General features: G+C 38.4%; 1 protein-coding gene across 1 annotated transcript in view; it reads left to right on the top strand.

The window, feature by feature from the left end:
• The window catches only part of LPCAT1 (lysophosphatidylcholine acyltransferase 1), a 66,597-nt gene extending 45,387 nt beyond the window's left edge, over positions 1–21,210 (top strand). The window contains exons 11-14 of the mRNA XM_014880507.2: positions 2,642–2,795; positions 3,676–3,774; positions 7,721–7,859; positions 12,059–21,210. Coding sequence (XP_014735993.2) covers positions 2,642–2,795; positions 3,676–3,774; positions 7,721–7,859; positions 12,059–12,243 — 577 coding nt within the window. The 3' untranslated portion in view covers positions 12,244–21,210. The remainder of the gene's footprint in view (positions 1–2,641; positions 2,796–3,675; positions 3,775–7,720; positions 7,860–12,058) is intronic.
• Positions 21,211–24,478: the final 3,268 nt, after the last annotated feature.

Raw genomic sequence — 24,478 nt, 5'->3', positions numbered from 1 at the left:
CTAAGACTAGCTTACTTGCTAAAAATAGTGATAATTATTCTGTAAAATATTCTACCTTCAGGGATCTGGTTTTCCTTGTGAAGTCTGCTGTGAAGAATTTTATGTTCAGAACTGTTAATCTTGAAAAATGTCCTTTTCATCTTCATGGACTTAGGAATACTTCTTGTTCTCTTTAGTGTGCACTGACCTAAAAAATGAAGCAATGCACCACAACAGCAAAAAATTTTATTTATCATAAAGCCTAGATCCTGCATGGAAGCTTATTAAGACAACAAGCATGATTTCATGAGGGAAGACATTTGCTGTTGGCTTTCTATAATTTATTGCCTCCACGGGGGATAAAAGTAACAGTCGTCAAGGAATTGGGACATTGAAACCTTTTCACATTGGTTCAAAACCTATTATGAGATTGGCATTTGGCTTCTGAAGATTTTAGTTTAGCAGTTTATGAACATGAACATATTAATTACTTTCTGGTTTTGAAGAGCTAGAGGGAAGTGAGCCCACCTTGGATTACCAGAAGTACAATGCAGTCATACTCAAGTGGAAGCAGTTTGCCTCACTGATCCACGTACTGCTTTTGAGATTGCCTCACATCTTTCTATATTTACAAAACATAAACCACAAGATGCCTGTAAGGTTTATTGTGAGCTGTGTTACTTCCTGTACAATATTTTGCCTTCAAACTTCTATAGCTTTTCAGGCTTAATTACTGGTGAAGAAGGGATCTTGTAAGTCTTAGTGTTGCTCACCAAATGAGTGCTCTCTCAGTTCTAGAAGGTGAATTTTGAGACAATTCATTGCAAACAAAATCTCTCTGATTTTGAGACAAATGTTGCAGTACATATTGTGTGTCAGTGGGGGCTTATCTCAAGGGAGGATTTAGATGCCAGCTGTCCTTGTGGTAGAGTTAAAATCCATTTCAGCTACTACTCTGGGATGCATTATCAGCAGCCACTTTTTGCATGTAATCCTGCATGTGAGAAGATGAGTTGTGTGCATCTCAAATCCTCCGGATTTTTTTGGTTATTGTTCATTTTACTTTTCTACTTGATCATGGAAAATGAATATTTGCAGAAGGGCGTCTATTCTTTTATACTGTCTAGGACCAAATCTTAAGATAGGTTCTTTAATGCTAGGATGGAGACCTTGTGAATGTTCTATAGGAGCCATGGGTTTCTGGAAGAATTATTGCATCTTCAAGTCTTATAATTCAGAAATACAGGTCTTGACATGGGTTTAGTTAGTGTATATTGGTAAGTCAGTGTAGTTCATGACAGACAACATGGGAGCTGTATTTTTATTTAAAAGTTGCAGTGTTTAGAAGGGGTCACTACAACAAGTGATCAAGTTCTGAGGCTGATGTATCAGATCATCTTCCTAGCAGAAATGCTCTTATCTTTTTTCAGAAGCTCCTCATAATGCTGATATTAAGCATTTTATTCATTCTTGTTACTGAGAGGAAGCTGCTGAGGAGTCCCAGCTGCAGTCGGGAACAGTTCTGGTGTAAGCTTCTGAGTTGTGTGAATAGCTGCTTTTCCTTGTCTGCAGCAGCAAGCAGCAAAACAGGCAACTGCAGAAGGACATTGTAGGAGACTTTACTGGTATTTTTTTGTCTTCTGAGTGGAAAGATGCCCAAGTTACCCTAAATCAGTTCAGAGGAAACCTGATCTGGATCTGCTTGATGTTGTATTACAAGAGAAAGCTGCTTTTATTTGCATCGTACCTGCAGCACCATTTATTTTATTCATAGTAAGATTATTCAGCAGGGCTTTTTTGTTTGTTTTTTTTTTGTTCTTGGGGGGTGGGGGGGGGTGGGTTTGTTGGGGTTTTTTGTGGAGTTTTTTTTGAGTGGTTTTTTTTGTTTTGTTTTTATTTTGGTTTTTTTGTTTGTTTTTTTGGATTTGTTTTTTTTGCAAAGCCAAAACAGGAAGCTTGACTGAGGTAAAAAACTAACCAACAGCCATGCAGTAGATATCTAGATAAGATTAAAGTTGTTCATTCATCAGTCAAAGTCTGGTTTTGCAATGGAGAAGGACTGAGGAAATTCTGTAGCTGTAGGAACTGTTAGAATTTTGTTTGGATTACATCATAATGGTGTCCAGCTCAAGACTGAATGTGAAAAATGAGGACTGATAAACAGGATTAACAGTATAATCACTGTTATGTAATATCTTGATTTTTTTTTTTTTCTTTTTTTTTTTAAGATGCATCATGTCCTTCCTGTTCAGTGACATTAGTAAATTTGGAAACATAATTGGTTTATGTTACTGTCCTACAATACAGCCATATTTGGGTGACCTAAATTCCACCTAGTTCTCCACTCTTGGAATATATTAGCCAGTTCTAGGCTGTGTTTCTTCCTGTTGAACTGCTTACATGACTTGTGATCAAGGTAGACTAAAGGACTTGAGTTTGCCCAGCATTCTTAAGCCCTTGCAGTAATTCCTTATACAGCTTGAGAACTAATGGGAGCTTTAAAATACAGAAATACATTATTATAAAATAAAGTTGTGTAATAATTCTGAAACCAGACTTAGGAATGCTTTACACCATAATTATCCATTTTTTCATTTGATATTTTGAAATAATTGTTGAAATATTGTTAAAACTAGGTTGAATTTTAAAATATGCTTTATAGGCTGAAGCCAGAAACACTTGAAGATGATCTTGATAAATATGCTGCAAGTGCCATGAAAATGAAGAAAGAAAAGGTTAATCTCAAAGAATTTTCAGCCTACTTGGAGTTTCCAGTTTCTCAGACATTAGAAAGTATGTTTGCACTTTTTGATGAGGTAAGAAGCAACATTAAGTTTAAAACATTTACTACCCAAATGAAGTTTTGGTAAACTCCACTTTAGTCTAATTCTGTTTTAATTGAATTCCCTGAGGTCTGATTTCTGAGCACTTCACCTTAAAATTTGCTTACTGCACTTCCTTTTCAGAGAGGTAAAGGCACCTATCATCAGCTAAATAAAGCATTTCTTCAAGTAGAACTTAAAAGCATCATCAGCTGGACAAAAACTATCTCTTTTCTAGATGCAAAGTATGAAGAGGAAGAAAGGCAGAGTAAGGCTACACCTCTGCTGCTGTTCATTGCAGCTGAATGCAGTGTCTGTTAGCTGATATTTCTTTTACCTTGTAAATAAATGACTTGTTCTTCTATGAGCCTGAAACATGAAGGATCTTTGCAAATGAGCCAGTTTTTCGTTCCTCTGGCAATCAGTCAGAATGGGGAAACGACCATTATCTTTGTGTGGATGAGGTGCTGTCTGGACCAAGAGATGGATATGTCCTCAGTGCTCTCCCTTGGAGCAGATGTCATGTATTCAGGGCTTAAATTAGGATGCATTGTTCTCTGGTTTTAATTTCAGCCCAGTGATTCAGATTGTTTAATGGAAAAATCTTAAATACACGAGTGAAGGGTGACAGTACAGCACTGTCTTCCAGGAATATTTAAACTGTGACTTTTGACTGAGACTGTGAAAAGAATCTGCAGAGATTTCCTCCAGGTTCTTGTCCTCATGTGATTTCATTTCAGTGAGACTTTTTTTTTTTTTTGATGTGGCACATATAACAATCTTTCTGAATATTCTGCATTTTTAGCAACTGTTAGTTATTTATGAAAATTCTCAGACAAACTGCACTATTTTGAGAGGAGGTTTTCCTTCACAGAAGGAAGATGGTGTAATTGACATTCGGGAATTTGTCATTGCTCTGTCAGTTGTCTGTAAGCCATCCAAAACTCTGGAAACAATTCAGTTGGCATTTCAGGTAAGCTGCATTTTCTTGTTCCATGTAGTTTACTTATTTTTAGAAATTTTTAATACTGGCATTAGACTCAGTAGAAGTTTCCACATTTCCTTTTAAGACTTAATTACATTTTGAAACAATATTAATGGAAAGTTAGATTAAGAGTTCGTGTTAACAGAATGCATTCCAAGTGTAAGTTGTGTAAAATTATGGAAACTTGCTGTTTGAAATTGTTCTTTGTAGAACTGTGGTAGAATCCTTTTTAGCAAATTACGTCTCAAACCTTAAGTCATTTGTATTGATGCATCTAAGCAAACAGTCTGTAGAGCTATACTTACTACTCTTAGAATGTTTCAATCAAATCTAATTTTTCAAGTTAATAAAGTATTTTTTAAAATTTCCTGCATGTTAATAGAGAGATTTTTTTATCTCCTTTTTTCTTCTTGTTAAAATTTTCTTCCCTCTTAGTCTTACCATGTATGTGTGGTGGTCCTGCAGTCTTTGTCCAGACTTGATGCTTCCCAGAAGTGCTCCTGATCTTGCTCTAGCCTCAGTGGTTTGTTGTAGCATCACCATAAATTGTTAATGCAAGCTTTTTGGGAAAGTGACAGCAGCAATGCTTAACCAATGGATTTCTGACACCTTGATTTATTACTTTTAAATTAATTTTTTTAATATTCTCGTTTCAACATGTGAACTCTGCATCCTGTGTCATCTTTTCCCTTTGCCTTGAATTCACATGGTCTTCAGTGTTACTGAAACTGAGAAATGCTAAGTCTTGATGCTGTCTTCACTAGTGAATGCATGGAGCTCAGAGCATTCAGTTGCATGGTGCTACATTGCAGCCTTATTTTCTGTGTAGTTGTATTCAGGTTCTTCAGCATGACGACTTTAACTACGTTTTGCTGAAGAAATGAGGCTCCTGTGAATGCTTAGTGTTCACATGATCATTCTTACCCTTCGGCCAGAATCCAATACATTTGGCAAAGGAGGAAGGAGCAAAATATTTAGTTCCTAGAAATATTGTGGGAAATCTGCCATTAGTAGCTGCTGTTATTTATTGCTGCTTCTGAGGGAAAAGCAGAAAGAAAGGTCTCTGTCCTGACTCAGTCTGTTTCAGCTATAAAATGGCATAGAAAACAGTCAGGTGCTGTTTGGTCAGCTCTGTGTCTTCATACTAAAATGAACAAATTTGAAGTAAATGTAAAGGGGGCTTTGTAGAAATATTTTTTTAAATTTAGCTGTCATGTTTCATAGTGTGCTATATAATTTTATCATTTGAGAGGAAAAAAAGCTCAGTCTGGATGGTTATTTTCTTTCTGGAAGCACTTGAAGTTAATTAAACTGTTTCTTAGGAAAATTTCTCTTCTTCATTATCTCCTTCACTCTCCAACTCATAATACATAATTTTGATTCACTTTGTTAATTACAAAATATAATAAAGTTAGCTGTAAAACTTCAAAGAAGCTTCATGCATGTATTAAGGGGAAATACTCAGCGAGGGGAAGCAGGTATGGCTCATTTTATCCTGCTAGTGATGACTGGAAGGGTTAAGAAAAGTCTCAAGCTGAGGAAATTTTGCTTATTCTAGGATTAAAGAAAAAAGGAAGGAGAACCAAGAGAACCTTTTTTAATCCTTTCCCACCTCTTGTCCTGACTTCACATACCATAAGATATTCACACAGCTTAGCTGGCGCCATTGAAGGACCTAGCCAGTTCATGAGTGTATGACTTCGAGCAGGTGTTGTCCTCTGCCATGGGCTACTTCATTCAGGAAAAGTGCAACACTTCACATAGCTACAAATTTTCAAAGTGTTTAGTATTTGACTGTAGAACTTGAAAAATAGTATCATTATATGGAGTTGATAGAAAAATGAGGGGAGTGGGCTTCACCCATGTGAAGGCTGTGTTGCCATTCAGTGGGACCTCCCTAGGCTGGAGAGTTGGGTGAGGAGAAACCCAATGAGGTTCAGCAAGGACCAGGGCAGGGTCCTGCACCTGGGGAGGAAAAACCCCAAGTCCCAGCCCAGGCTGGGGTTGGACAGACTGGAGAGCAGCTCTGCAGAGAAGGACCTGGGAGTCTTGGTGGGTGACAAGCTGACAATGAGCCAGCAGTGCCCTGGTGGCCAGGAGGGCCAGTGGGATCCTGGGGTGCATTGGGAAGAGCGTGGCCAGCAGGTGGAGGGAGCTGATCCTGCCCTTTGCTCGGCCCTGGTGAGGCCACATCTGGAGTGCTGTGTCCAGTCCCCAGCTCAGGGAAGACAAGGAGGTAATGGAGAGGGTCCAGTGGAGGCCACAAAGGTGATGAGGGGTCTGGAGCATCTCTCTAATGAGATGAGACTGAGGGAGCTGAGGATGTTTTAGTCTGAGAAGACTGAGAGGGGATCTCATTAATGCCTCATACCTCAAAGCTGGATGTCAGGACAATGGTGCCAAACTCTTTACAGTGATGCCCAGTGACAGAATGAGGAGCAATGGCCATATACTCAATTACAAGAAGTTCCACCTCAAGATGAAGAACTTATTTATGCTGAGGGTGGCAGAGCACTGAAACAGGCTTCCCAGGGAGGTTGTGGAGTCTCCCTTTCTGGAGACATTCCAAACACACCTGGATGCACTCCTGTGTACCCTGCTCTAGGTGTACTCTGTACCTCTTGGCAGGGGGTTTGTACTAAGAGCAGCACTCTGATGTAAGTGCTACGCCTTCCCTTCCAAACTGCTAAAGAAACTAAAGGCTGCTGTAAATCTTGTCAATATGGTGTTTATATTGACCACCTAATATTACCTGACTATTTGTTCTGTGAAAATGTAGCGGGTTTTATTAAAGAAATGTCTTGTTCTTTGCTCTATTCCTGTGAAACAGTGTGCAGATCAGGTGCCAGGGGGCAAAAGGCAAGATTCCTGATTTGAGAATATGTTTTCTGCCATGGAACTTCAATATTTTTATTCTGCTGAGGTGTACTGTCTCATGGCAACAGCTTCTGCCTGTGTGAAAAATACATACTTATGCTTGTTTTGTTCAATCTTATCAGTTCCCACCTTCTTAGTGATGTAGAGAAATTAAAAGGAAGTTCCCAAAACAGCACTTTTTACATGGTTTGATATTTTCAGTGTTGTCATACTTGAAAAGGAGTCAGAAATATTTCAAAAACTCTTTCTCACTTTACATTGTACAGGCAAATTGAGTTGTTTTAAGGAAGCGTAATGAAGCTGTATTTATTTGGTACAGATGTTTTGAACTATTTAGGTCCATTTTTCAGGGTAAAACATTGTATATATGCAAAGATGGAATGAGACTATGAGCACTTATTCTTAGTTATCAATCTATCAATCTGTCACTAGTCAAGTTAACTCTTTCTGTGAGGTAACTCTTTAGGATGTAAGATTATGCAAATGATTGTTTTCTAGAATAAATACTTGTGTAAAATTATATGCCCATCACTGGTGTATGGGTTAGGATTCTCCTGATTAATAATTCTCCTGATTAGATACAGGCATTTTATGCAAGCTGGCATTTGGATTTTGGTCAAAGGAATCTTGAGTTTTACACCTGACCAAGTGGAAATGGTATCTGATTTATCCTGACCTAAATATCACAGACTGTCTTGGAGTTTAGACACGTAGCTGAATGGACTTAATATTATTCTCAGTTACATGTTTGCAAAACATGTTAATGTTTGACAGTCTTGTAACTGAATATCACAGTAATTCCAGTGGTTAGGCGTGTAAATGTAGGACTTTTTTTCTGATTATAGCAAGCTTTACTTCCTAAGCATATACAGATGAACTGATGATGATATTTTTTTTACCCAGACTAATCTAAAATAGTCCTTAATATACCACATCAGTCTGAGAATGATTAGAATTTCTAATACCAAATTTTTATTTTGCTTTACTTCAATGTAGTGCTGTTTATAGGAGTTGGCATTCAGCTTTGCAATGATTTTCTTGCTGTCTTGATTCATAGCTGTACCAGTCAGAAGGAGGAACTGTAACAGAAGAGGATTTAGGTTGTATTCTGAAGACTGCGATGGGTGTGTCACAAATTGATGTTACACATCTTTTTAGAGCTGTAGATGAAGAAGAAAAAGGAAAGATTACATATGGTAAGTATTCTGACTGCATCTGAACTGTCACAAAGTGTCATGTTGACAAACAAAACAGTTTCTTTTTTATTAAGCTTTACCTTTTTTAGTTGGCTTGACTTCAGTACTGATACCAACACGGCAAACAAAGTAAATTTACATTTAAAAAAAAAAAGAGTTTCACCTTTGGTATCAAATGCCATGTTTGCATATTTTCAGTTTTCCTTTCCACATCAAGTCACAAAATACAAGGATTAGCTTCTTCAGCATATTCTGTTCTGTGACTCCCATGTATGTGAATGTGTGTTTTAAAGAAAGCTGCTTTAACTCTTTTTTTTTTTTTTTTTTTGGTCTCTTGTGTCTGGGAGCAGAAAAGGAGGGGTTAACCAGGCTGCCTATTCTGTAGTCTGCAATGTAGGTAGAATGGAGGTGAGAAAGTTACATTTGAAAAATTGAGACCTGGGTGAATAGATTCTGCTAGGAGTCAGAGTACTTATATGTTACTTGAGATTTTGTTTTGTGCAGTAAGGGTCCAAATTTAGTTGTATCATTTTGAGTATGAACTGAGTTGTTGATAGCCAACATACTAAGTATCTCCAGTAGAGAACATACCCTCTTCTAATTTTCCCTCAAGATAACCACTATATATTTAATTTGTAAAAATCTTACAAAATAATATATCAGTGTTAGTAAATCATAATTTCTACACTAGTAATTCTTCTGTTTGAATCATACAATATCTATGTAAAACTTCCAATAATCAAATATTTTAGAGTTACTGAAATCTCTGTCTTTGCCACTGTCCTTTCCTTTCTTCCTTACTGTCTTCTCTCCTTGCTTCCTGCTGTGCTACCCCTTTCCTTTCTGTGCCTCTCATCTGTCACATCCCAGCATTTGCACATCCATCCCGCCCATTGCTTTTTTCCTGCCTATCACTGTTGCTCCTCCAGCTCATAATATGCAGTGACTCAGCTCTTCCCCCACCTCCCAGTCAGCAGCTTCAAAAATACCAGCACAAATCTTAAGCTGGTAAGCACAGAATTTTAATTTTGGCACATTTCATTGTTTGAGAATAGCTAAATTTGTAGTCATGTAAAAGTGAACTCAGACCAGGTCATGTGAGTTATCAAAGAATTAATATTTTAATATTCATCTTTAATAGTTGCCTTTAATCTGCTCTTTTTCCCTAAGTGGTCGTCATATGTTCCCATCACAAGAAAATCTGGACCATTGAGCCACAGCAGTGGCCACTGGAGTGCTTGGCTCTCATTTTCACTATTTTATATCCTGTAGCCAAAACCAGTTTTTTGTGATGCAACACAAAGAAGGTAGTAGGGTAGTGTTTACACAATTTCTTTGAAACTTTTCTTAGGGCTTTTTCTGAGAAAAGTGCACATTTTATAATAGAAACATGTCATTTTAACATATCTGAAAGTTGATTAGTGAGAGTAAATGTCCAAGTTACTAGATTAGAGAATTAGAAGTTGCAAATAAATTTCTGGTATTGCATTTCTGTCTTGAAAGTTCCTGCCATAAACATTCAACTTCTTGCCTTTCCTGAGAATATGTGGAACTTCACACATGCTCAATTTGTTGCACTTACTTACTAGAAAGGAGAGATGAAAAAACTTGCAGACCACATGGTTCTGAAGATACTGTCCAGACAGGTTCTGAGAAATCAAAACATTGTATCTGGTGGAACTAACGTTACTTTGGATATTCTCAGCAGTGGTCTACTGACAATCTCCTTTCTAGAGTTCTGGAATTTAAAGCAGGAATATTAAGTTGAGTCATACTTGTGAGAACAAAAGACAAAATACCTAAAGTATCAAAGTTGAATTGCAGCACACACGGCAGAGTCCTTGAAGCCTAAAGGAAAAGCTCAGGTTGCAGGTAAACAGAATAATCAAGAGCAAAATCAAGATTGTGTAACTAGATTGGTAATTGTGAATCTGAGTTATTGGAAATCTGGATTTTTGTTGCATGGTTGAAAGCACACCGGTTGCCAAAGATCTGTGTGTCAGTTCTCTCAAGCTGTGTGCAGTTGTCTTAGTTGTTCTGGTGTACTTTGGTAGCAAAGCATATCCTAATTTAGTCTAATACAGATCAAGGAAAGATTTATCAGTCTTAAAACATGGTTCTGGAGAGTTTGAATAGGTTCTCTAGGAGAGCATGTCAAATTCTAGGAAACTCCACCAGCTCTTGATAGACAATTCAGACTGTGAAAGTGTTCTGAAGATTGCATGGCTTGCTGTAGCCAGAAAAAAGGGGGAATTGGCCATATTCGGATTATTTCTATGGATGAAGAATCAGGAAAGGAAGATTTATTTGCTTAAAATAATTATATATTAACCACAGGATTATCCTATGATTTAGCTTAGTGGAAACAAAAACTAGGGAAGATTAATGAACACAGAGCTTCCAGGAAGAGCGTCAAGTAGTTAGGAGTTTCAAGAGTGGGGGAAAACTTCAAGTAGTATATACGCATACTTAATGTAAAGATGTAGGCATGAGTCTTAATTCCACTTTGGGTTCTTTCTTCCTTTGTCTCTGTTTTTAGTGGAGGTGGGAAGCAAAGTCACATTTTTTCCCCAAGTAAATGACTGAGGCGATCTTTTCCTTCAGTCAAATGCTTCACAGTTGCTTTCAGTTTGAACTCCAAGATGAGACCTGTGATTAGAAGTAATGCTGGAATAGTTGGTTCTTTCTACATCACCTTGTTTCACATTTCTGATGAATAAGGCAAATGGAATTTCAAGCACTTTTCATTGCACTCTGCTGAATACCACTTCAATTAATATTCCTTAATACTTTCAGGACTTATTTCAGCAGGACCCAAAATGTCAGGTTACTGAGATCCATCCAAAAGGTTACTCTGTTCAATTTGGATTCCCCTTTCCTCATGAAGACTTTTATCATTTATATGATCCATCAGCCTGTTGTACATAGTTTTTCACCATAGATGATAATGTTGTTTTTCATGACTTAAACTTGATCAACTTTATTGAAGTTACAGGTCCAGAATGCTCTAGATCTGTATAAACTGAGAATAAATGATATCCACATTTTTGTGAGTGGAAGGATAAAGTAATGTTTACTGCCTTCTCCTCGCCTATCCCTTTGCAACAGTTCAGAGGCAGGATTGCCCTACAACTTCAGTGCCCTCATGAGCCATATGGCATTCCCTTGCTCCCTTGCCTTTGCAGTATTGAAAAATGATGTCATCTTAAAGAGTGGCAGAGAGGGAAAGCTGTAGTGTTTCCCTTCTTCCATACCTGCCCAGTTGTAGGAGGCACTCCTTTGAAAGGCTTTTTCAGGTGTCATCTGCTCTGTTCTCCAGGGAATTCACATCATCATCTAATCATGAGCTCTTCTGGGATAACACAGTGAATTTGAGTGGGAGGTGTGTGATACACTGTAGGTGCCTGAATTAGTGAAAACATTTGCATCCAGATTTTTCTAGTGTCAGTTTACATTATAGGAATAGCTTCTTGTTGCTTGGATTCTGTACAGTATCTTGTGTTCAAATCCTGTCTGAATAAAGTCTTGGGCAAATTGAGACCAAGTTTCAGTGTCTGATTTTCAACACAAAATGTTACTTGATGTTAAGAATTCCCCATGCCTCCAAGAACTAATCTGGCTTTTTGTATTTTCCAGTTATTATCCAACATTAAAATCAGGAGTTTTTTCCTATGTTATGAATTATCTCCTCAGTATTATTCTCTAAAATGTTAAAATGCTGAAATCTTGAAAGCAGAAGGCAGCAATGACAGTTGGTGTTAGGTTGAGACAAACTGAGTGCAAAGCATTAAAGGGCATGTTTGCAAAAGAGTTTTGAGAATTTAAGAAATGACTGTTCTTGATGTTTAGCGATCTTCAGCTGGAGGGCTTCTATACTTCCCTAGTGAATAATGAAATGCTATGTCAGGGCATGTGGTACTCATCACGCATTTTAATGCAAATCTGAGCCTGTTTACCCCTTCATACAGCTAAGCTCTGGCCTGAAGTGTTTTCAGAGGGCTTAGATAACTCTTTGCAGCATCTCAGCTCTGTGGATGTGGTAAACTTATGCTGAGAAGCTAAAACAAGCACTGGGGATAGCATTATGTTAACTGCTGCTATTTTTCTCCAAAGAAATCATGTGATTATATATGTGTAACTATTCAAATTTAGCATCCTTCTGTTTCAAAGAGCTGATTCTGTGCAACAATTTTTTTTAGATGACTTCTACACATTTGCGGTGTTGCACCCACACTTTGCAGAAGAATATCTCTATGCTGATCAGATGGGAGCTGAGAGTGGCTTGGAGACTTCATCTCTTTCTGCTCCTAATGGTATCTGTACTGACTTCAGCCCTGACAGCAGTGGAGACAGAAGGAAGCCCTTGCAGAAGAAACTGAATTAACACTACAACTGTTACCTTCCTCTCCTGGTGAGAGGGTTGTATTTTCTTGGGATTTTCATAAGTCATTCCAATTATACAGCAAATACCAGTTTTGTGTGTGAAAATTCTACCTGAATACCATCCTTTGAATCATATGTGCTATATTTAACAACATGTTCCAGGTTACTTTGGGAAAGGTGTTTTTATTTTTTTTGGAAAGGTCTTTGAAAGGCAAAAATGTGAATGTGCTTCATTATTGATGTTCATATTTAAAAGGAAGCGGCACAACTTATTTATATTCCATTGGCTAGTTCCATGTACAAAGTGTCGCACAAACTGTGCATGTATAAAGAAACTGTAGCTACTATGGTGTAAAGTGCACTTTGGTGATTAGTGTTTTCCCTAGTTATGGGGATGTTTATTTGGGGCCAAACTTTGCTGTCCATATCTGAATAGCCAGTCTTGTTGATTTCGATGGGATTATTCTCTTGAGCAAGGCAAGCATACCTTTGGCCCTTTGTTTTGGTTTCAGTGAACAGTTTGGAAACTAATACAAAAACTTGCTAAGGATTACTTTTTATTTTTATTGCTGAATGACAAAATTGTTTCTCTTTCCATGGTAGAATGAAAAGGAAAGGCTTATTATCCCTCACCCCACACTTTTCTACTGTAATCTTCCGGATGCAATTAAACGTGAATTCTTTCCAAACTGACATGCCACATACTGTTTGAAAATACATAATTGAACTGTTTGTGCTTTTCTCTTACAACCAATTCAAATCAGGTCCATACAGCATTTTATGGGAGATGTTTACGGAGCTATATTTGATTTAGATGTATCAGGAATCACAAGTTCCTTTTGTAGCAGGCCTGTACAAATAACATACATGAAAGTTTTCATGATATATTCCATGCTATCAGCACAAGTTGGAAAAGGTTGCAGTCACTTCAGGGGCCAATCCAGCAACAAGTTGCAGAACATCCTGAAGAAATGCTAGTTAAATCTCTATAGCAACATTACATGTACTTCATAGAACATATAAAATAGAACTGTTAAAAAAAAAAAAAAACACCACACTTGTATTAGTAATATTTATGGTTCCTTTTGTAAAGCCAGATGCCTTAACTGCTACTGGGGGTCTCAGAGAAAAATCTAGATTATTATAAAGCCACAGAGATTCATTGATTAGGAAATGGGACAAAAGCCTCAGAGTAGGAAGGAGGACTCTCACAGCATAACTGTGATGGCAGCTCTGCTTCCAAACAAAAAAATCTTTTGAGTCATTTCTGACTAGTTTTGTAGGGTTTTGTGCATGGAAAACTATTTAGATTTGAGTCTTCCACAAAGGAATTAAAAACTAGATTTGAAAGGGAAGAATTTTGGTAAAGGACATCTGTTTGTACAAAATGCTTTTATAACTATTTTTTAAATAGCAGGAGGTGTTTTAAAGCTCATTAGGGCATTGGAATGTGTCCTTAGAAACCCCGAACTGTATGTGGCACATCTCCAAACCAGAACTGGCTTTAATGAAGAGGGAAAGAGGAAAAAATGTAAGAAAATATGCTTTATGGAGGTATGTGGAGGTAATAACTAAATTTTTGATTTATCTAGGTAAAAAAAGCAAAGCTCACAGGGCAGCAGCAGACTGGCTAGCAAGATTTGAATTAAAACTGATCATGAAAAATAGGAGAAATTGATTGAATAAATAAGGCATATGAGAAACTACACTTAAGTAGGAAGAGTCAGATGCACAGGGGGGAGTAAGTATTACTGTGCTATATCTTGAGATGGGGATTGCACAGAATATGTCAAACTGAGCACTGTTAACTCTTTGCTACAGAAAAGATACTCATGATGGAGGGAGGCATCAGCATGTGGCCTGTGAGAAGCAGGGTGGTATTTCTGTGTTACCAAGATGTGATCAGGTCTTACCTGAGGTACCTGTTCATATGGGGACACCTGAGAGAGATGAGGTGTAACTGAATAAAGTCTGGAGGATAGAAAGCACTCGAAAAGAGATCAAAAGTATCCTTTAATCCAAAGAAGAAGAGGCTGAAGGAAGATGTGAACAGTCTTCAAATAAGGAAAAAGTTGCTATAGGGAAAATAGGAGCATTCTTCTCCACAAGGATGGTAGATGGTGGCTATTAATTGAAAAGGCAAGTTAAACGTTAGTCTCTTACAATACACCTTGTTAAGCTAAGGAGAAGGGTTATTTCCGGTGCAGTGAAAAGCCTGCCTTCCTTCACTGGAGCTTTTGAAAACAGAAAAGACAGCTCCAATAGAGACACTTGATTTTGTTGATCATGCTCCAGGGTTACAGCGAGATGTCCCTGAGGTTTGTTTTCTGTAATTATACAGTATGTAAGGGAAGGCAGGTGTAGTCTGGACATCTTGTAGAGACAAGACTATGGCACTTGGCTCAAGCTAGCTGTATAAGATAGTTATCTTTTGCTTTGGATGTGAGCTTGGGAATTTGAGAATTTCAGAATGCAGGGAAGGAAAGAGAGCTCCCCAACACATACCTGAAAAGAAGAAACAGGTAAGCTTAGAATCTCGTGGACAACTCTGAAGTGAGAGAAGCTCCAGAGGAAGAGATAACATTGATCACATCTGTGAAAGAGCAAGGAAAGCTGATTGAAGTTTGCTGAATACAAGTGTGTCTAATTTGCACGTATGGTGTGAGTAACTTGGGGGGGTCTGTCTCGTAAAAGTTCATGGGTTCATTGACTTCTTTTTTTTTAATTTGTATTTGTGAGGTGTTTTGTAATTGTGGTGAGTGTAACAGCTGTACTTTGTGTGCACCTAAGCTGTGCAGAGTGCATTGAAGGGCGCTGCAGCCTCTAGTAGGGCTTTAAGGGCTAGTCCCTTAAACAGGCACCAGCCACACTGTGTGGTGAAGAGGCACTGAAAGTCTTGTGCACCAGTGAGCTCAGTCCAGAGCTGCTGCTGGAGAAGGCCGGTGACCAACACAAGTCACAAGCAAGTACTCTTGGTGGATTAAAACTAATTTAAAAATTGGTGGATTAAATAACTAAAATTTAAAAAAACCAAAAAAAAAACAGATTCTGGAAGGAAATGTGATTCTCTCTCTTTTGAGAAATTACTGAATGAGATAAAGACATAATAGGAGGAATGATAAGATGAAGGATCAGCCTGCATGGAAGCATTGTTAATCACACACCATGTCATGAAAGTTGAGATTAATTAATATAATTCCATTAATTTTAGCATTTGTAGTATATAATACTAGACTGCCTCATAGCGAGAGAGAAGCCACATTACCACAGGGTGGTGAACTCAGGCTCCTGAGGGCTGAGGCCTGGAACACATCCTATGACTGTAGCAATACTCCTTAAAACTCATCCATCAAACCCCACCTGCAGAAGTGTTTCAGTAGTTGCAGATGAGAAGCCTTTCTAGAGGCATCTGACTGTGGAGCAGCTGGGTTGTGACAGTCAAGTTTCAGTGACTTGATGCAAAATCAGAGTAGAAGTGAAAACTTCCTTCCCTCTTCACCAATATTGAAATGTAAATGCTTTCAATTAAAATATTACTGATTTTATAGGCAGATTGTTATATTTTAACAGGTAGTATCAAAACCCCCTAAATTTACAAGGAGACATATGCAGAAATTATTTTGGTCCTTTGCAACTATTTAACTTATGCTTACACAAAAAATGCAGGGGTGTGAAGGCATTTGACATTTCTGATGAGCATTTTTGTACTCTTATGTAACACTGCCATCCCTTGCCAGTAGAGTTCTTGCATCAACCTGAATTTTTACATATTGTATGAGATACCCAGCCAAGGCTGCTTCTCTTCTGCTGGGTATCTCTTCTCATATGCCTAAACAAGTATTTAAAGTTACCTAGAAAACCACAAAATGCAAAATATTTGAAGTTTAGGGAAGATTGATTTGGGGGTTTTTTTTGAGTTACATTTTTTCAAACATAATGAAACCCCACTAAAACTAAATAAATGTTTAGTAGGTGCAAAGCATATTTAAACCACTGTCTCTGGAACAGTATGGTGTTATTACAGATTTTTTGGGGAGTCTGTTGCAAACACTGTATAGGAAATTTATAAGCCTTATGGAGAAATTAGGCTGTACACTTAGTTTTATTAATTACACTATATGTTTTGATGCATTTATTGTAGCTAGAATGATCGAGGTGTGATAAATAGCAACCAGATGTGTGTGTGTTTGCTAATCCCATTTTCAAAGTATAAATCCTTAGGTCACAGGGGTTGAAAAGGACACGTGTGCAGTAGGGAAGTGATGCGATGTCTTTAGTGGCACAGCTGCCAGAAGTAAATAGCTACGTGTCACACAGAGCTCTTTATTAATATCTTCATACAAGCTGAATACCTTTGTTAGCTAGTTAAGGCATTGGGGTGATTGGAGTATTTCTGTATTCATAAAATGCAGTAAACACTTTCCTGGAAGTCTTTGTTGCACTTTAACATCTGATAAATTCTTAAAGCAGGTGTGGTTTTATTTATGAGTTCCCTGATATGGCAATACCAAAGACGAACATTAAATTATTCTTCCTACTTTTATATTACCATGTGGTACCTATAGCTTCTCATATTAACTGCTCTCTGCTCCTTCAAAAATAGCATTCTCATTGAAGGACAAATAAAAAAAGACTTGAAAAATTTTAAAAAAACAAAACCTGCCCCGACTTAAAAAATACTAATTGCAGAACTCTGGTAGCATGTGCTGTAGATTCTGATCTCAGAAAAAGAAAACCTGTAAGCACAGCTTTGCATATGTTACAGGACTAAGCTAGGCTGGAGAAAAAACAAAATTCTGATTAAAGTTCTGACCAACTGAGTTCAATGTTTCTTTAGGTCATTGTGGGTCATAAGACTTTATGAAATGTTGCATTTTTCTTAATGTGAAGTCTCTGGTTTTTCCTCTAGCAGAGCTTTCATGAGTGCTCTAGAAATAGGAAATGACAAATATGCTGGCCAAGAGTTCTACATGAGGAATTCAAATTTGGCTCCTAAAACCATATCGAGGCATGAAAGTCCCCTGTGAACCAGACACTTCAAAGAGTTTGCTACTTTTTAGGTATCTGAACTTCAGCTGGTTAGGAAAACTTAAATTAACAAATTATTCTGAATAGATCATTACCTAAAAAAAGGAAGAATGCAAAACAGAAAGTAAGAGTTATCATCAGTGCTGTTGATAATTAATTACTAATTAATTAAATTATTAATTGATCAGTCCAGCAAAACTGCAAGGTCTGTTTCACATATGAGCAGAAAGGCTGACATGTTCATTCAGGTAATTTTGCTATCCTGACTAGGTAGAATTTAAGCCAGGTGGTCTTCACTCAGAGGGTGATATCTTGAAGGTACTGCCAGTAATATCTTCGTCACTGGCAATGTAGACAGATTTCATCTCACCCTGCCTTTTTTCTTTGAGTTATCGAGAAAAACCATTGAAACCATGACAGGAACCCTGTAAGATCTTAAGAGGTAAAAACTCTCTAACACCACCTCGGAGGCACAAAGGTGATCATTCTGTGGAATAGTTATGGTGGTGAACTGAGTATACAATGCTGGTCAACACCTTGTGGTCAAACCACGTATAAGTGGTTAATGCTGAGGTAAAACTACTAAGAGAACTCAGCAGCAAACAGGGCATTCTTTAGGTGTGCTTGGACTTGGGTCTCTGAGTATTTCCTGCATCTCATAGTGCTCAAGTCAAGACAGTTTCTTTCTCTAGGAAACATTTCAGGTTTCTTTCAAGATAATAGTAACTTTGACTTCTTCAAGTGGAGGAATGATTTGTTTTGTAGAAAGCAGCTTCTTTTTTCCCAGATGGTGTGATGTGCTTTATCATGTGTAATGTGATTAAACTGAAACGGGTGATACCAAGAGAGCAGAGGATATAAGAGGCTTATAAAATAGAGGGTTTATGTTTCTGTGAGATATGCTGAGACATTTCTATACAGTGGTTGACATTGCCTAGATTGTTTTGCAAGCTCATTATGCAAAATCATTTTAGTAGTTGTGTGGTGGCAGTGGCTGTTTATTCCACTTTCCTTAGCAGGGTAGCAGAGCAGAGTACTCCTTTGCAGGCCAGCTTTGGGGTATAGATGTATTTGCAGTTTTCAAATGATCAATGTCTGGGAACAGAAACAGTAGAATCGCCTTGGCACTGATTGCACCTCAGTAAGTTATTCCTGTTATGTAACTTAGCTCTTTGAGGTATTTTTTTATGAACACAGTTATGCTTTATTCTGAGCTAAGTTGCACAGAGCCATATGAACATCAGAGCTCACTTGAGACAGCTTGGGGATCTCAAAAAAGGTGCTGTATGATAATCTGTTGGTAGTGTTACATTTCAGTTTTTTCACTTTGACCAAAAATGTCAGAAGCAAGAGGAAAATGTCATTACTTCTGTAATACTCTATACTATCAATGGAGTGTTATTTAAGAGTGCCAGTTCTGAGCCAAAGTCAGCTAAGAAAAATCAGGCTGAACTTCTGATCCCGAACCAGCAAGTAGAAAATCCCATCCATGCCCAGCATGGCAGCAAAGCTTTCACTCTGCAGCTGGCCTCTTCCAACAGTAAAGAAGGATCTTTTCTGTCCCTTGGGTTGGTGAATTCAGTTTACTGTATCCCTGGTTCTTGCTTGTGCTGTCTGTTCTTTGTAGGTTTGTTGCAGCCAGAGGGATACCTTGCTGCCTCAAGCTGAAGTGACATTCATGGACTTTTCTCCCTGAGCAGAGAGCAGCAGGTGAATATTCGAGTCCTGGTCTGGTCATGCTACCCAAAACTAAAAGCCCGCATACTATTTTAGCTTGTGCCTGCCATTCGGTATGGAACTGCTTTTTCTTTTCATACACTTCAATCATTGCAGGTGTGTCCAGGTGGCAGCAGGTCTGAAAGAGCTTACGAGATTCTCCTTGTTCCTGTGAGCAACAAGAAATTAAATTTAGAAGTATTAGAAGTTTACAGTGAAACCTTAAATTGGATTGACTCCTGACTTGCTATATATATATATATATCACTTTCAGTGTGAGCCTGTTCACTTCCATGTTCCAAATGCAGGATCTATAAATGTGATTGCAAACAAAGTCTCCTCATGGATACTGAAGAAAGCTGACACTCAGACACTTTTCATCCTACCATGGTACTGGAAATGAAATTCATCTGGCAGTAGGTTGTTTCTAAGTCTATGAATGTATACGGGGAAAACCCAAATACATGTCTTTTATTCACTCTCCAGCATGAAGACAGTTTTGTACTTTAAATGCTAAAGAAATAAGCTTTGAAAGATCTTTTATGGCCTAAGTATATATTTTTTGTCCTATGTTTTCTTTTATAATGAACTTCAAGCAAAATATTTCTTATATTTCAAAAAGGAAATTTAGGTTAGCCAGTGCTGTATTTTCCAGACAACAAAAGCAGTTTTAAACTAAACATCTATAAATGAATTTGTATTTTTAAATATGTGAATTAGAATTCCTTTAAGTTAAACATGTCTCCTTAGCAACTGTATATACTTAGACATAAAGCAAACCCATTGCAGCTGCTTGTCTCTAGTTGTGTTTGGTGATTTGTTTATATTGCTTTTTCAGATTGCTGTAAGGGTATTAAGAGTCCATGTAAATCAGCAATGTTAGAAATAGAAGTCAGAAGTAAATTTCTTTAGAAGTGATAGAATTTGTTTCCTGGAAGAGGACCAAGAGTCAGCATCAGCTAACCTTGTACTATGTACTATACTACTTAAATGTTGCAGCGTTGTGCTGAAAGTATTTGACATCTGCTAAATGGGACCACTTTCTAAACCTTTTTGTAATTCCCAGCATCTCTCCAGGTTTGTGAGAGATTTCTAATTTGATCACAGGTACTAGTTCATCTTTTTTGGAAAAATAAAATTGAGTAATCAACAAGCTGAGAAATAATTCAGAAAAAAAGTAGTTTTCATCTCCATTCTTGAACTTGCATTGAGGGATATCATTTTTATATTTTGGGGGAAAAAAAGGTTGCTATGGTTTTGAACACACTTGAAACTTTAAATGCAAAACCAAAAAAGTTAAGACTGAAATGATCACATTTTGGAATTTTCTTGTACTGCTACTGAATCCAAGTTAGGCACTGCCATGAAAAGGATGCTTTTAGCTGGAAACCTGTGTTGACAGAGCAGGAAGCTGTTTTGTAGGGACTCACTTGTGAGGTATCACGTGGTTGTTCCATCAGTGGTACAACTTCTGTTGCTGACTTTGAGGCTGCTCAAACAGACCTGGTGTGTTTAAAGAAGAGGTTTTTATTGTAAGAGCCCTTGGATGTGCAGTGTAAATCTGTAACAATATATAGTGCTACTGGATAATAATGATCTAAATGCATATTTTCTGCTGTAAATTTCCCTCATGTGGCTCCAATGATATGTGTACATAGACTATTACCTTTGCACTGAACTGACTATACTTCATAAAATGAAGAGCAAAATCAAGTATTGTACTAAAGATGACCATACCTTGTGGCTCCAATTGTGGAAATACTTTTGCAGAATGAAAGGTATAGCTTCAGTGTTATAAATTTGATTTTTATATTTTTTATTAACATGCATGGAAGACTAAGGATAATATTTTTTAAAAATGAACTTGTTTTTTGTACATTTTTTCAATGTTTAAAACTACATGATTTAACATTACCTCTGAATGCCAGTGATCAGTAAATTTTTAAAGGAAATACCTCAATTCAAGCATTCTTCTCTTGTTATTTGTCTGATAGGTTAAAATGGACTACAGGGTGTGATGAAGTGAGCATATGATGTAGGTGCTTAAACTGTGCTATAGCAGGTGTATGATGATTTACTGAAAGGGACCTAAATGATACACTACAAGTGTTGAGTGCAGTTACACAATCATGGCTCATTCTGCCCAACTGGTCATTTTCCTCATGAATAGCTTGTAAATTAAATTTTCAGCGTGAAGCCAAATTAAAAAATGAAACAAAAAATACTTGGTTTCCTCTGGATTTTTTTTTCCATTTTTTTTTTTTTTTAACAACAGGGTTTACAATAAGGAAAAGGATACAAACCATAATTGTAAAACTGATATGTTTAGGCATATATGTTGATGTGTGTTCTCTGTGTCAGTGTGTGTAGAAAAACAGCTTGTGTTTACCTGACACTTGGGAGGATGAAATACAGGGGTTTAAAGGGCAGGGAGGGATGGAAACAGAAAAAAAGAGAAAAAACAATATTCCTCTGAATTAGCTCTGGATACCTTTCTTTATCCGGGAAACAGACAAGAAGGGTTCCAACACTCCAGACACCTATATACCTGAAAAATTGATAATGAAGGGTGGACAAAAAGGCATCCTCTGAGGTCCAGTGGGTGTAAGCTGAACCATTAATATGAACAGTGTAAAAAGTAAAAGTGAAACACTTGGGACATTCAGGATGATACGAAGATTTCAAGGCAAGGCTTGGTAGTGCTTTACTTAATGTTATTCTCTAATTTAAAGTGATGGAGTTGTTGTGGTTAACCTTAGCTGGCAACTAAGGATCACGCATCTGATTGCTCACTCTCCCCCCACCCCTGGTGGGAAGAGGAGGAGATCTGGGGAAAAAAAAAGGAAAAACCTGAGGACTGAGATAAGAACAATTTAACAGTTGAAATAAGATAAAATAATAATGAAAAAGGTGACAACAAAGAGAGGGCTAAAACCCAAGAGAAACAAGTTATGCACAACATAACTTACCACTCTGACCAATGCTCAGCCCCTCTCAGTTTATATACTGGGCATGACGTTTTATGTAAATATCTCTTTGGACAGTTCTGGTCAGCTGCCCTGGACATGCTCCCTTCCAGCTTATTGTGCACCTCCTCATTGGCAGAGCATGGAATTCATCCCACAAATGGGTTTGCCTTAGCCCGAGGCAGGAGTAATCCAGACTGCTTTCCTCAGCATATTTTTTACATGCATTACAGGAACTTTATCACCTTCCACATGAAAGTACATAAACGTTTTGATTGGGTAGGGCCAGCCAAATTGGCTGATTGCCTGGTCTTGATTAACCACGTGGCTGTTGCTAAATGTGTATCCTTATGTTGGAAGATCCCATCTTGTTCTGTTTCTTCCTCATGTTTTTGTGGTGATTTCACTTTGTTCTCCTTTACTAAGCAAGGTGACTTTTGCATCCATGTCTTCTTGTGTACAGGGTCAGCCAATATCAGCATGGGTTTGTGCTGTGCCTGTCTGAGTAGCTGTAGTGCCTGTTTTCTTGTCATCAGATCCAGAGACCTTCTTCTCTCCTTGACGGTAATGAATAAAGTTGAAGAGGACCCAGTAGGCCTGGACCAGATCCCAGCATGTTGCAATCATTTGTGTCTCTGTGGAATAGCCAGGGCACCAGCATACTTTTTCCAGATTTTACTAGTTTTTCTATCGTCTGTGCTTGTTCAAAGGGTGAAGTTCAAGTATGCTGTAGGTGGCCACTGTCCTAGGCACCTGCCCATGCTGTCCCACTGTAGTGGGTTGGCCTGGATGGATTCCAGGCGCCCACCGAAGCCTTTCTCTCACTCCCCTCCACAACTGGACAGTAACAAATGGTTCATGAGTTAAGAACTGGGAGAGATCACTCTTGGAATACTGCTACGGACAAAACAGGCTAGAATTACAGATATTAATTAAATTTATCACTAACAAAGAGCAGTATAAGAGATAAAATAAAACCTTAAAAACACCTCCCCCCCACCTCTCCCTCCCTCTCAGCTCTACCTCCTCCCCCAGTGGTGCAAGGAAACAGGGAATGGGAGTGATGGTCAGTTTGTCACCTGTCATTTCTCCCACTGGAGAGCAGCCCTTCCTTTGCTCTGCCATGGGATCCCTCCCAGGAGACAGTTCTCCATTGACTTCTCCAGCATGAGTCAATCCCATGGGCAACAATCCTCCCAAAACTGCTGCAGCATGGGTCACTCTTCCACAAGGTGCAGTCCTTCCAGGACAGGCTGCTCCAGCATGGGCTCCTCTCTCCATGGACCTCCCCTGGAGTCACAGCCTCCTCTCAGGCATCCATCTGCACAGGCTGCAGGTGGATCTCTTTTTTTTTTTCTTATACATGTTGTCATAGAGGCATTACCATTTCTATTTGGCCCTGCCTTGACCAGCAGCATGTCCAGCTTTGGGACTACCAGGGATTGGCTCTGCTGGACATGGAGGAAGCTTCTGGCAGCTTCTCACAGAAGCCACCCCTGCAGCCCCCCTCCTGCTACCAAATGTTTGGACATGCAGATCCAATACACTCCCACACCCTGCCACTTAGGAAGTATCCTGTCCCAGGGCAGGTCTCTGGGTAGGATTCTTAAATAGCTGTTTGACCTTAGACCAGACCTGGAACACATGCAGGAGTCATAGCAATAGGAACAGGCTGGTTTGAACAACCAATTCAAAATTTTCAAAAGGTGTCTCCTCCATGGATTGGTTCTCCAAGCAGAAAAGGTAAAAGGCATAATTATTAATAATTTTCCACAGATGGCTCCCAAAGTGCAGAGCTGACAGCAGTGCTGAGTAGAAACAACAGGTTAGTTCCAAGGCCAGCCATTCCATCATATCATAAGCCAGAGTTGTAAAGTACAACCAAATTATAACCTTAGTTCTGTCCCCATGGGTGATAAACAGCACAACAGGGAACACATACCACAAGTAAGGTAACGCATAATGTAACATTAAGAAAAAGCACACCAATTCTGAGAGCAAATAAATCAACATTGTGACCAGCAACTTTGAAACTAACATAATGAATACTTGTATTTATTCTAATGCATTCTAGTCAGATTTATCATTATTGCTGGGCCCCATATCAGGTGCCAAAAAGAAGCGCTGCATGATAGAGTTACTCACCACATGCTGACTGATGCCAGACTCTGTTCCTGAGCAGTGATCAGCCCCTTCCAGTAAGCCCCCCCAGTTTATATACTAGGCGTGACATTTTGTGGTATGGAATATCCCTTGTATAGTTTGGGCCAGCTGTTCCAGCTGTGCTACCTCCCAGCACCTCCTCACTGGCAGACCATGGAATGCTGAAAGTCCTTGACTTGAGGTAAACACTGCTGAGCAACAACCAAACCATCAGTGTGCTACCATTAGTCTCATGCTAAACCCAAAACACAGCTGTGTACCAGCTACTAGGAAAAAAATTAACTCTATCCCAGCTGAAACCAGGACAGCCTGAATGCCCTTCACCCTCCCAAGTGACTGTTTTCTCATCTGTGTTGCAAGGAA

The sequence above is a fragment of the Sturnus vulgaris genome, chromosome 1, assembly GCF_052056855.1.
Source record: "Sturnus vulgaris isolate bStuVul1 chromosome 1, bStuVul1.hap1, whole genome shotgun sequence".
NCBI classification, from domain to species: Eukaryota; Metazoa; Chordata; class Aves; order Passeriformes; family Sturnidae; genus Sturnus; species Sturnus vulgaris.
This window is presented reverse-complemented; position numbering and strand designations above follow the sequence as displayed.